Source organism: Entelurus aequoreus, linkage group LG05, assembly GCF_033978785.1.
Source record: "Entelurus aequoreus isolate RoL-2023_Sb linkage group LG05, RoL_Eaeq_v1.1, whole genome shotgun sequence".
Classification (NCBI taxonomy): Eukaryota; Metazoa; Chordata; class Actinopteri; order Syngnathiformes; family Syngnathidae; genus Entelurus; species Entelurus aequoreus.
The window spans coordinates 67,341,241-67,353,777 of NC_084735.1; the positions used below are offsets into that span (position 1 = coordinate 67,341,241).

A 12,537-nucleotide genomic window follows, 5' to 3' on the forward strand; every position below is an offset into this window, starting at 1 on the left:
TAAGTACAGTCCCTAGTGGATCCACATAATAGTGAGAGTCCAGTCCATAGTGGGGCCAGCAGGAGACCATCCCGAGCGGAGACAGGTCAGTAGCGCAGAGACGTCCCCAACCGATGCACAGGCAAGCGGTCCACCCCGGGTCCCAACTCTGGACAGCCAGCACCTCATCCATGGTCACCGGCAGTTGGTTATTTATGCGTCATATGGCATACACTTATTCAGCCTGTTGTTCACTATTCTTTATTTATTTTAAATTACCTTTCAAATGTCTATTCTCTGTGTTGGGTTTTATCAAATAAATTTCCCCCGAAAATGCGACTTATACTCCAGTGCGACTTATATATGTTTTTTTCCTTCTTTATTATGCATTTTCGGCCGGTGCGACTTATACTCCGGGGCGACTTATAGTCCGAAAAATACGGTATATGTTTTAATTAATTCCCTTCAACGGTTCAGAAAAAGGTTGACTTTGATTGCACGGAATCCTTCAAATTGCCACAAATCCGCGTCTACTTCCGAATTTACTTCCGTAAACACTGCAGGACATTCGAGGTCATGACGCCATGTCTGTACGCGGGTCAGTTTGCATTCACAATGGAGTCTGGACACATTTTTGTTGTAATGTGAACGACTACACTACCGTTCAAAAGTTTGGGGTCACCCAAACAATTTTGTGGAATAGCCTTCATTTCTAAGAACAAGAATAGACTGTCGAGTTTCAGATGAAAGTTCTCTTTTTCTGGCCATCTTGAGCATTTAATTGACCCCACAAATGTGATGCTCCAGAAACTCAATCTGCTCAAAGGAAGGTCAGTTTTGTAGCTTCTGTAACGAGCTAAACTTTTTTCAGATGTGTGAACATGATTGCACAAGGGTTTTCTAATCATCAATTAGCCTTCTGAGCCAATGAGCAAACACATTGTACCATTAAAACACTGGAGTGATAGTTGCTGGAAATGGGCTTCTATACACCTATGTAGATATTGCACCAAAAACCCGACATTTGCAGCTAGAATAGTCATTTACCACATTAGCAATGTATAGAGTGTATTTCTTTAAAGTTAAGACTAGTTTAAAGTTATCTTCATTGAAAAGTACAGTGCTTTTCCTTCAAAAATAAGGACATTTCAATGTGACCCCAAACTTTTGAAAGGTAGTGTACATAAAAAGATTAAGATTCGACAAAATAAAATCTGAATTGGATATCTTACCATCCAGTGTTGTCAACCTGGCTAAAGTAACCATGGAAATGCGGACTGGATTTCAGTATAGAAATGCGGGCGTCACTGATGGAACGGATTGGATTGGATAATAAGAGCTGACAAAGGGTCTTAAAATTATTTATATTCAGAGTAAATATAAGTTATAATATATATATATATATATATATATATATATATATATATATATATATATATATATATATATATATATATATATATATATATATATATATATATATATATAAGTGAAACAAGTTATATTATTAGCTTCGTCGAAGCATGCTGCTTTTGTAGCTGTTTCAACAGATTTGAATTGCTGTTTTGGGCAGTAGATGAATAAATAAATGATAAATGGGTTATACTTGTATAGCACTTTTCTACCTTCAAGGTACTCAAAGCGCTTTGACAGTATTTCCACATTCACCCATTCACACACACATTCAGACACTGATGGCGGGAGCTGCCATGCAAGGCGCTAACCAGCAGCCATCAGGAGCAAGGGTGAAGTGTCTTGCCCAAGGACACAACGGACGTGACTAGGATGGTAGAAGGTGGGGATTGAACCCCAGTAACCAGCAACCCTCCGATTGCTGACACGGCCACTCTACCAACTTCGGTCTTTTCTTTGTGCTCGACAAAAGAAAATTAGTGAGAATATCTCCATGTTAAGAAACTTGGCTTTGGCGCCGCCATGATGTCTTGATAGTAAACACAGACCCCCCCCCCCCCCACACACACACACACACACACAGCGCGCCTCTTGTGACACAGGCAGATTCAGAAGAACGACACAGTAACTCTCCATTAAAACACACTCAGATCTTCTCAGTTTCTAGCCAATACTATATAAAAAATAACGTAAAATAACGCAGTAACGCATAACGGTTCCTGAGTTACTGAATATAAAAAATAACGCGTTAGACTACTAGTTACCACCGAAAATAACGGCGTTAGTCCCAACACTGGCTAGCGGCTACAATTTCAGTACTATTGAAGATCTTTGCTCCTTCTCAACTCTGTGGTAATATTCTTTTCACAAAATACAACCAATAGTACGTTAATGTTAAACCTTACTTATGAAAAGTAATCCCCTGATTCCTATTTTCAACAGTCCGCTCATTTGAGCAGGAAAACGCTGAACACCAGCCTGGCATCTTTGTTTTCTACTTGTCAACTGTCAGTTTAGGCTGCTCGCCGGCTCCTTATCACCACTTCAAGATGGCGGCCGAATTTCTCGCGTCACAGCAACCAACGCTGTGCAGAATTGCTTTGCGGCATACGTCACTTCCCCCTTTCCCCATTCCTTAAAAAGACGGAAGTCAGTGCGAACGTCCACTTGCCGCCAGATATCAAAATGATAATAATAAGAACGTCTACATGCAATTACTGCTTTCATGGCCGAAACTCCAAAACAACTACTGCTGGTCAGATGAAGCCTCATGAGGCATTGAATCACTTGAGCCAATTGGTTGGAGAATTTCTCGAAGCTTCAATGCATGCTTCGGCACAAGACTCCACCTGCTGGTCAAATGCATAATTGCATCTTAACCACAATGTGTGATGCATTGAAATGTTGCGTCTATCGTGGCTCTTGGAAATAACAACGAATCACAATAACTGTTTGACGTAATGGTTTTGCTAGGTAAATCAACAAAGTATAATAACATATGTTTTATGTGTACATATTATGTGTTTGTATTTTGCCAACATGGTAGAATCATGATAGGGCAGGTTGTATAATGTTGTTCTGTCACCTTGAGGAAATGGCATAGAGAGGAAGATGACAATATAAAGTAACTTGGACAATGATGGACAGAACACAGGAGATTTCGTTCATTTTTATTTTGGTTGAAGGCGATTCTTTTTTAAATTTTTTATTGTCAAAACCTCTCCATTATCCAGCTATTAATTTCTGGTCGCTGGTTAAAAAGAATAAATACATCATGCTTTACTCTACTTTTGTCAAGAATCAAACCCACGTCATTGTACTACCTAAGAGCTGATGGCATGGCGGTTATTTAATATTTATTAAATAGATATCAAGTTTGTCGTTTGGATTCAGTTTGTCGTCCCTCTTTGATTCTAGCAACATTTTTAAACCTATTTTTATTCTCTATCCATATTCCAAACCGACCAGAAATCTCAAAAGCTCACATTTGCAATGGAGTTGTCGAATCTCCCGGCAAATCTGAACCGCGTCCGACACAGTCAGTGGAAGTGGTCACTTGGTACAACTTGGCTTCTCACGTCATCGTTTCCGGCTCCTCCCCTAAATGAAGCAAGCCTTTATACGAGCTTCCCGGAAACGCCCCCCTCCATTACAACCAAAGAAACGAAAAGTTTTGTCTGAGGAGACAAAACTTGAAGCTTAAGACGAGAAAGTTTAGACCTATATACTGCCTGGACTCTGTTCCTGCTGGACTAGTAAGTGACTTTCAATGCTCAAATTAAAATGATGTTAGCCGTCGGAAATTTGCGCGGGAGCAATAAATAGCCAAAAAAACCACTGCTTCCTTCGAAAAAATCTTCCGCCGGTCTTTCTTTGCTTCGGACTTCTTGGTAGTAGCGTCATGTTTGTAGCGCAATCCAAGACCAGTGATAGTGTCCGCTATTTAACATCAGCATAGCCATTAGAGACGTGATATTTGTGCCAATATTACAGAGGACATCATGTTAGTATGATAGTCATCGAGGGAAATGTGGTTTTCTTCTGGCAAAACACTACCGCTTTGGTCCAAGCCGCTAAAATCAACCAAAACAGAAAGTTCTTCAGTGGGGCTTTGATGCATTATTATTTTTGAAGCAATGATTCAATCAAAAAAAAAAAACCCTGCATTTTTTACCTTTGTGTAAAAATATTTCTCAAAGTGTGGAAAACAATTACAATTTATTAAACATAACATAATATATTTATTTATTTACCACTTTAACCATTTGTGACCTAAACTAAAGACACAGGTTATTTCTGTTTTGAGGTCCTTTTTGTCAGAACACCTGATTGTTTTTTTTTTTCAATGGGGGAAAATAAATGAGCTTTCAGGTGCAATATTGACATAATAACACTGATTTTGATGTGCATTATTATTTTTGGACCAATTCAAGTTTGTAAAAAAAAAAGTGTACACTTTTTACCCAAAACAAATCCCTCTCAAAAAAGTAATGAAAAAAATTATACTATTGTAATGTATGCTCTATTTTTTTTCTAAATATTTGTACATTAACTTTACGATTATTTGTAAATAGAAATACAAAAATAGAAATACAAAGGCATTATCAACAAAACAAGGAAGTGAGCATTGCAGTTAGCAACCCATTCAAATATTTCCACCATTTCCCCCCCTTCATCATAACATATTGTTTGCAAAGCATTAAACATAGTTTCTTTTTATTTATCTAAAATTAAAAACAGTTGCACCCGATCCAAAAAAATCTGAAATGTTTATTGACAAAGATTCAATGTAACAAAAAAAAAGGTAAAATAAAAAAACTGTTATATGCTGCCACGACAAGCCACACAATTGTCATCCATACTTACAAAACATTCCGTGCATTTATTCTCTTTGTTTATTTTCCTGCCAGTTCGTTGTCAAAATGACAAAACTCAACATAGCGACTAACATTTCAAAGTCTTGTCTGATAGTGCGTCAATTTTCCACTTGGCTAATCGGTGACGATAACCATAGATGAATGCACAAGGTCCAAACCCTCTTCTGAACACTTCTCTTCTCTTCCTGGTTCCTTCATTAGCACAATGTTTAAACAAAAAAACATCAAAGATAGTCTTTACAATAAAAAACCCCCAACACATGTTGATACACTGCTCGTGCTTGAGACCAGTCAAGCCCTAATGTAAACCGATATTTTATACACACTTTGCTGTGTGACAATACTGGAAGTAATTGCACCAGTCACTGGGTCAGACAGTCCCAATTACCGTACTTCTTTATATAGTGGCTGGGCGTTTATTCGGATTGTGGTATTTATTCTTTAAATATACAATATATTTAGTATATTTAGTAATATTTGATTAATGTCCAGGTCATTTCCATTGGCGTGTATTTAAAGGTTTAAATAAATAAAGCCTTTAAGTGAATGATTGATCAACTTTGTGAGGCCACTAATTTAGGAAATACGGTATATGGCGGCCATATTCTCTTTTTATTTTTAGCATGTGCAAATCTATGTCTGACCGGGTGTTAAAATGAGTGAGGAGTACACAATGTTACACGTATTTGCAACAATAAACAAACACATACAAACTATCGAATACAACTGACTGGTGTAAGAAAGCACTTCTACTTGGCAACGTGAACTCTTGTTGTGATTGCTGTTAGCATTTAAAGCCCGTTAAACTCATCATTTGTCCACTACTGGAATGTAAAATATATATTTATTTTTATGTATGGTACAGTAGCTTGTAACCTTCCTGCCACCCTCATATTTGCTACCCCCAGGACACGTGCAGGTCTAAAAACACTGCTATTAAATCATATTTTGCCAATAGTCTCAACCTCAAGCACATTAAAAACAATCAGTATTTTAACCCTTTAAAGTATACTTTAATTCTTTAAGTTATCTTTTTTTTTTGCAAAAGCCCCAAAATTCATTACAATCCCATTATTATTTATTGTAGTTTGTGAAAATGTAACAGGTTACATTTAAAAAAACCAGCATCCTCTGCAGTGGATGCTTTTTTTGTGGTTTCTTTGGACAGAATTACAAATTGAGTCATTAAATAAATCATAAGAAAAATTAAATCGTGTAATAATTAATTAAATCATTAATTAAAATCAATAATTCAATAAATAGTTAAATGTAGTTCAATATCAAAATCATTAAAATAGTATTAGTATAGTATAGTATTTTGGGCCCATTTGACCCTACATAAATTACATGAAGTGGCATTAAAAGGGTTGAAATCCTGAACATTATTTCCAACAAGTCTAAAGTTGTTTCAATGGAAAAAAAACAGTAATGTCGGATAATGTGTACCAGCACTTTTTTTTAGGTGTCCATTGTCGGCCACAAAGGCACCAGAGGGTGCAAAAAGTTCCCCGAAAAATGAGAAAAATGTAACAAAAATGCCTGAGGGTGGCATAAAGGTTAATATTGGGCCATCAACTACTACAAGTACGGCATGGGGGGGAGATTAGGGATGGGTACCTTTCACATTTGAACTGGGAATTGATGACGTTACTCAACAATACCAATTTACGGTACTTTAGCATGTGCTCATTTGGTAATGTTAATTTAAAAATGTATTCAACATTTAAAAGTGAGCTGATAATAACTGTGCCGTCCAGTTATTATATCTTGTTCCTTACACTTCTGAGTCTCATTTGCAAGTATTATGTAGTAGACTTGTGTTGCCATAATCGGGAAGTAGACTTTGCCATTAAGTTAAATGTGCGAGTCTTGTCTTTTGTTGAGTCCTACAAAGTTTTTGTACTGTAAGTATTGTACTTATTACACACCAGCTGTTTGTTTGCAATGTGCATCTTATTGTAGTTCTCTTTAACACATTTGGAGCTGTTGAAATCGCCATGTAAAATCACCAACGCCAATCAGTAGCATGCTTATGGTATTTCCAATATAAATTAGCATTGAGCTACTCTCACTCTACTTTTAAGCGTTTTTCTATCAGGCAGACTTGCTTTGTTGGCATGGAAAATAACCTACAGTCCACTCTGTTTTCCTGTCAAGTGTTTGAGTTGGTAACACAGGTGTAACATCACAAACGATTTTACGTGAACGGTACACAGAATGTCGGTACCTATAAAAGTCCAGAATTCAGTACCCATCCTTAGTGGAGATTAGTTGTAATGCTATGCTAACACCTAGCCTCTGTAATGCTAACACTGACAGGAAGCTCCCAATAAAATGTTTGGATTATAGAAGTAAACATCACATGTGTGTTTCTGCTGGTTTAGTGTAAGTATAAGAACGTGTACCTATAAATAAAATAAAAAAAGCCTACTCGCTACAAAGTAGTTTTTTTTGTCTACCTATGGTTTCTTGCTCAAGTAATTGGAAGGGATCCAGCCCTCGACTTCTTCTCCTACGTTCTTGCAGAACCACCAACCGTTGCTATTTTTCTCCAGCACTTCAAAGAGCGTCCCCACCTTGAAGCTGGACGTCTGGTCCTCGCCTTCGAAGTCCGCCACGGCCAGATACAGCTCGTCCTTACTGGACTCCTTCAGCAAGGGTGGAAGTTTGTCTCTGGGCGGACCTGGCTTGTCGCTCTTCACTTGGGGTTTCGGAGGAATGGGGATTTTATTCACTTTGGACTCCTGAGAGAAACCCTTAGGTTTAGGGGGTGGGGGTCTGTTGAGTTGGGGTGGTCCCAGATCTTTTGAAGCGGGCTTGAAGTCGGTAGGGCTGGACGGCTCGGTCTTCTTTGGAGGAGGTGGTCTTCTTGGAACCAAAGCCGGTGGTCTCTGAGGGACTTCCTTGTGGGAAGGCACTGCTGGTTTCTCCTGACTGTGGCCGTTGAAGTGTTTAGGAGAACATTTGGGTTCCTCACAGTTCCTGCTGTTACTTGGAGACGACATATGAACAGGTGGTAGGCTAAGAGGGGGACTGCTACGGTGGGTACTGACCGCCGGGGTATCGTTTTGATGGTTGGCCTCCCCTGAAGCAGAACTGGGATCTACGGGTTTTGAAGGTCTCAGCTTACTTCTCAGGTTGGTGATGTCAACTTTGTTCTCTGCTGCCGGTGCTGCTGGCGGGTCTGGCTTTGTCGCTGGAAAAGGTTTAGGTCGGATCACCGGTTTGGGCTTCATGAATACAGCTGGACCAGCTGCCTGTGGTTTCTCCTCCGGGACTTCTGACTTGGGTTTTGGTGGCTGCTTGGGTACTGGTTTCAAGTTGAACTTCTTCACCTCTTTGGCGGAGACCTTGTGACCACATTCAAGACCCATTTCGTTCCGAAGGTGAAGTGCTTTGCTCTTGTCCTCCTTCTTTGGTTCTGGGGTTTTCTCCAGTTTGAAAGGTGCTGCCTTTGGTGGAACCATTGGTATGATGACTCCTGGCACTGGGGGTTTTGGTGGCAAAGGCTTAGAATGATCAGGTCTTGGTTTCTCAGCCACCTCCAACTCAAAACTCTTATGAATGGACTCCCTTCGAGGTGGCAAAGCTGGTTTCTCTTCAGGCGGACACACCGGGGCTGGAGGTAGCGGTCCAGAGAAGGCTGATGACTTGGCAGCGCTGGACTTCCAGTCTCTTAACTTGGGGCGGGCAAAACCGTCGGCGGCTGCTGTCGGTTCATCCGGTAAAGGCTTGGACCAACTATCATCGGTGCTTGGAACACTTGAACTACTGTCCTCCAGTTGCAGCTTCTCCATCTCATTGGGAAGAGGCGCCAGAAAATTGGGCCTGAGGGCGCTACTTGTCTTCTTGTACTTGTCGATAAAAGTAGCCGGGGCCCAACCCTCTTGCTCATCAATTTGGATGTACCACCAACCGCTTCCGTTCTTCTCAATCACCTGCTCAATGAAATTGGCCATTTTCGCTCAGTATTACAAACCATTTCTAACCAAGAAGCGTGTGCTGCTTTTACCTCGACTTTGATTCCAGCCTGAAAGCTAATCCCATCAGGTATGGTGGTTTGGAAGTCTGCGATGGTGTAGAACTCCTCCTCGACTTGAGGTGGACCAGGGGGCTTGGGAAGATTTGTACCACGAGGCTGTGAAAAGACCCAAATTGTTACATTCATAATAACAATATGAATTGTGGTGATAAGTGTCCGTGTGGCTGGCGGTGTTTGTTTACTCGACTGAAAACAGGTTTATTTGAAGTAAGGCATTTTTTGTTTGTCCCTAGAAATAAAACCTCAAAAAGACAGGTTGTTTTACAGTATATTCTAATTTTTAGAGATTTCTCCTCCAAGCGAGTCAGAACTTTTCTTCCTGATGTCACCTCCTAGAAATTTAGCAAGCAACAGTAGGAGTTCTGAGTTTAGGATGTTCCGATCAGGGTTTTATTCTGCCAATTTTGATACCGATCCTCCATGAGTGAGATTGGCCGATATCATTACCGATTACGTGTGTAAACTTTTCAATGTAACAATAAACAGTGCTTTAAACAATTTAACAGTATCAGCACAATATCGTTATTACTTATGCTATTTTATTACCTCCACTTTGTGAGCAAAACAAAGTTAATAGTACACAAAAACTGAAAAAAAACAAAAACTAACATATTTTACTCATTTGAATAATATGGTGTTTGCCCTCAAAGTCCTCCTGTGTCCAGGAAAGTATTCCCTGAGTTTGTAAACATAAACAAAAACATTAATTTTGAGAAAATAGAATTCTCGACTCTATTTGATCTACTTTTTATGGTTTTATTTTAGGATTAAAATGAGAATGAGGGGGTTGAAATCCAGACTCGCACAAGTGATACTTTTTTTTTTTTTTTTTTTTCCAGTCGCACGACCTATTTTTGTCGCAAAAGCGAGTAAATTGGTCACACTATACAGCTGTGTCATAGCATTGAGTTTTGTGAAAGACCACCCAAACTTTCCACAAACAGAAGTAGGGTTGTACGGTATACCGGTATTAGTATACTGTAGTACCGCGATACTAATGAATCATTTTTGGTACTATACCGCCTCTGAAAAGTACCGGTCCGCCACCCCCGAGTACAGTAGCATATCTAGTCGATACTACTATGACAACGTAGATATTTTTTGGCATCACAAAATCGTTTAAAAAAAATGTATATTATGTTTATAAACTCAGGAAATATGTCTCTGGACACATGAGGACTTTGAATATGACCAATGAATGATCCTGTAATGACTTGGTATCGGATCGATACCAAAATTCGTGGTATCATCCAAAGCTAATGTAAAGTATCAAACAACAGAAGAATAAGTGATTATTACATTTTAACAGAAGTGTAGATAGAACATGTTAAGAGAGAAAGTAAGCAGATATTAACAGTAAATGAACAAGTAGATTAATAATTTATTTTCTACCATTTGTCCTTAATAATTTTGACAAAATAATAGAATGGAAAATGACACAATATGTTACTGCATACATCAGCAGCTAAATTAGGAGCCTTTGTTTGCTTCCTTACTAATAAAAGACAAGTTGTCTAGTATGTTCACTATTTTATTTAAGGACAAAATTGCAATAAGAAACATGTTTAATGTACCGTAAGATTTTTTTGTTAAAATAAAGCCAATAATGCCATTTTTTGTGGTCCCCTTTATTTAGAAAACTATCAAAATAATTTTGGTACCGGTTCAAGATTGTAACAAAAAATCTTACGGTACATTAAACATGTGTTTTTTATTGCAAGTTTGTCCTTAAATAAAATAGAGAACATACAAGACAACTTGTCTTTTAGTAGTAAGTAAGCAAACAAGGGCTCCTAATTAGAAAAGTACCGAAAAGTATCAAAATAATTTTGGTACCGGTACCAAAATATTGGTATTGGGACAACACTAGACAGAAATAATAAAGGGCCAATATACCGTTAGGTCTGTGATGATGCAGAGTTGTTCACAGGGTGTAATAATACCATTAAAGTTACATCCACAGATTTGCACTAAGGCCATGTTAGCGTGTCTAATTGAAGTGTGGAGTTTATTTGTTGAATTGCATGCATTAGGGTAGAGATCACTATTTGAGAATATACATGAATTTAAATGTCTTACTATGGAGAGATCTCTTCGTGGTGGAGGTCTTTGTCTCAGTCCCATTTCTGTGAATGAACACGAAACAAATCAGTGTTGAACAATAAAACCTAAAAAAGTAATCGTCCACATTGACACATTACTTCGATCGGAAAAGAACGACAGTCTGTTTTCCTTCTGGTTCTCCCGGTTGGAGTTGACCGCATGGTTCTGCTTGGAGACCCCGTCCAGGTCGTTGGCACTGGCGTGTGCTGCGCCACCCGCCGCCTGCTTCTGGCTCTGAATGTCCGACTTCTTCAGGTAGGAGGCTGGGGCCCAGCCCTCGCGTCCTTGGTACCTGATGGCAGGAGGACGTTGCAGAGAACATGGTTATTGCTTTGCTACTTAGAAAAACTACAGTACTTCTTAGATTATTATTTATACACATTATTTCACAACTGAATCCCTGTGTATTAAATACAAATTAAAATGTCAAACCTTTGTTTATTCAGTAGTTATGTAGTGTGACCTACTGTACTGTAGAAACATAGCATTAAAGGCACATATATACACAGTGCGAAGGCTGCACAGAACAAGCACACAGGAGCATTTGAGGTCGTTAAGGTTTATGAGTCAATTTAACCTAAGGACATTACATGTGGCAATGTGGGTGGGACCAAAGGCTGCTTTTCCACATTTTTAAGCCACACTCTGCGTAGTATCTTCCGTTGAAATATTTAAGTCACCGCTTGCATTGCAAATGCATTTTACCAATGGCACTTGTCAGTATGAATTACCAACCAGGCATTTAACTCACTTATTATTCTTTACACAAAACGTTTAGTAAGACATTATTCGTTTCAAATATTTCCAAATTGTTATTGGACTAGGAGAAGAAAAGGATGGATCATGTGAAATTACTAAGAAGACAATGGTAGCAATGAAAAACACTAACCTTATGCTGGCTTAATGTCAAAGTGGGGTAGTAGTTAGTGTTTTGGCGACATCTAGTGGCCACACTTATTCATTAAATTAAGCTCATGGATAGCTAGATAGTACGTTATTGATTCCTTCAGGAGAGTTCCCTCAGGAAAATTAAAATTCTAGCAGCACTGTACAGAATTGAGATTGAATTTAAAAAGTAAAAAGTAAATAATGGGGGTATAAATGGAAATAAAATAGAAAATATAACAGAAAGAATAAAAATAAAAAGCAACAATAAGAATAAAAATATAACATTAAAAATAAGAATATAACAAGACAAACTATGCAGTAGTGACCATGTTATGAAAATGTATTGCACTGATGACGCAGCGAGTTGAATTATGCGGACACATTTGTTACTGGATACTTTCTAATATGTTTGAGACTTTGTATCTAATATTCAACTATTATTTGATACATGTTTTTATTGACAAATGTCATGTTTAAACTGCAATATTGCTCAATTAAGGACACTTCTGGCTTGTGTGCTTTTGTGTGCTCAGCTGTTGTGTAGCTGCTAGCTCCTAGAAGCCTTGTTTACATGTTGTTAATGACTTGGACTAAAATATAAGAATAGAGAATGTGTGTGCTTATTGGAGGACATTTAGATGTTAACTGGGTGTCCAGTTTTGCAAAAGTAATCACGCTGCAGGACTGCTTGTATCAAAGTTTATGTCAAAGGTTTTAGATGCAAGCCGAAATAAT

The 12,537-nt window shown here is 38.5% G+C and overlaps 1 protein-coding gene across 5 annotated transcripts in view; it reads right to left on the bottom strand.

Moving 5' to 3' along the window:
• Positions 1 to 4,642: 4,642 nt before the first annotated feature.
• sh3pxd2b (SH3 and PX domains 2B) overlaps positions 4,643 to 12,537 on the bottom strand; it is a 70,786-nt gene continuing 62,891 nt past the window's right edge. For all 5 annotated transcript variants that reach the window (XM_062048717.1, XM_062048715.1, XM_062048716.1 and 2 more), the window contains 4 exons: positions 11,013 to 11,206; positions 10,891 to 10,937; positions 8,782 to 8,907; positions 4,643 to 8,707 (listed from right to left, as the gene is read on the bottom strand). In XM_062048717.1, the coding sequence (XP_061904701.1) occupies positions 7,229 to 8,707; positions 8,782 to 8,907; positions 10,891 to 10,937; positions 11,013 to 11,206 (1,846 nt within the window). In that variant the 3' untranslated portion in view covers positions 4,643 to 7,228. The remainder of the gene's footprint in view (positions 8,708 to 8,781; positions 8,908 to 10,890; positions 10,938 to 11,012; positions 11,207 to 12,537) is intronic.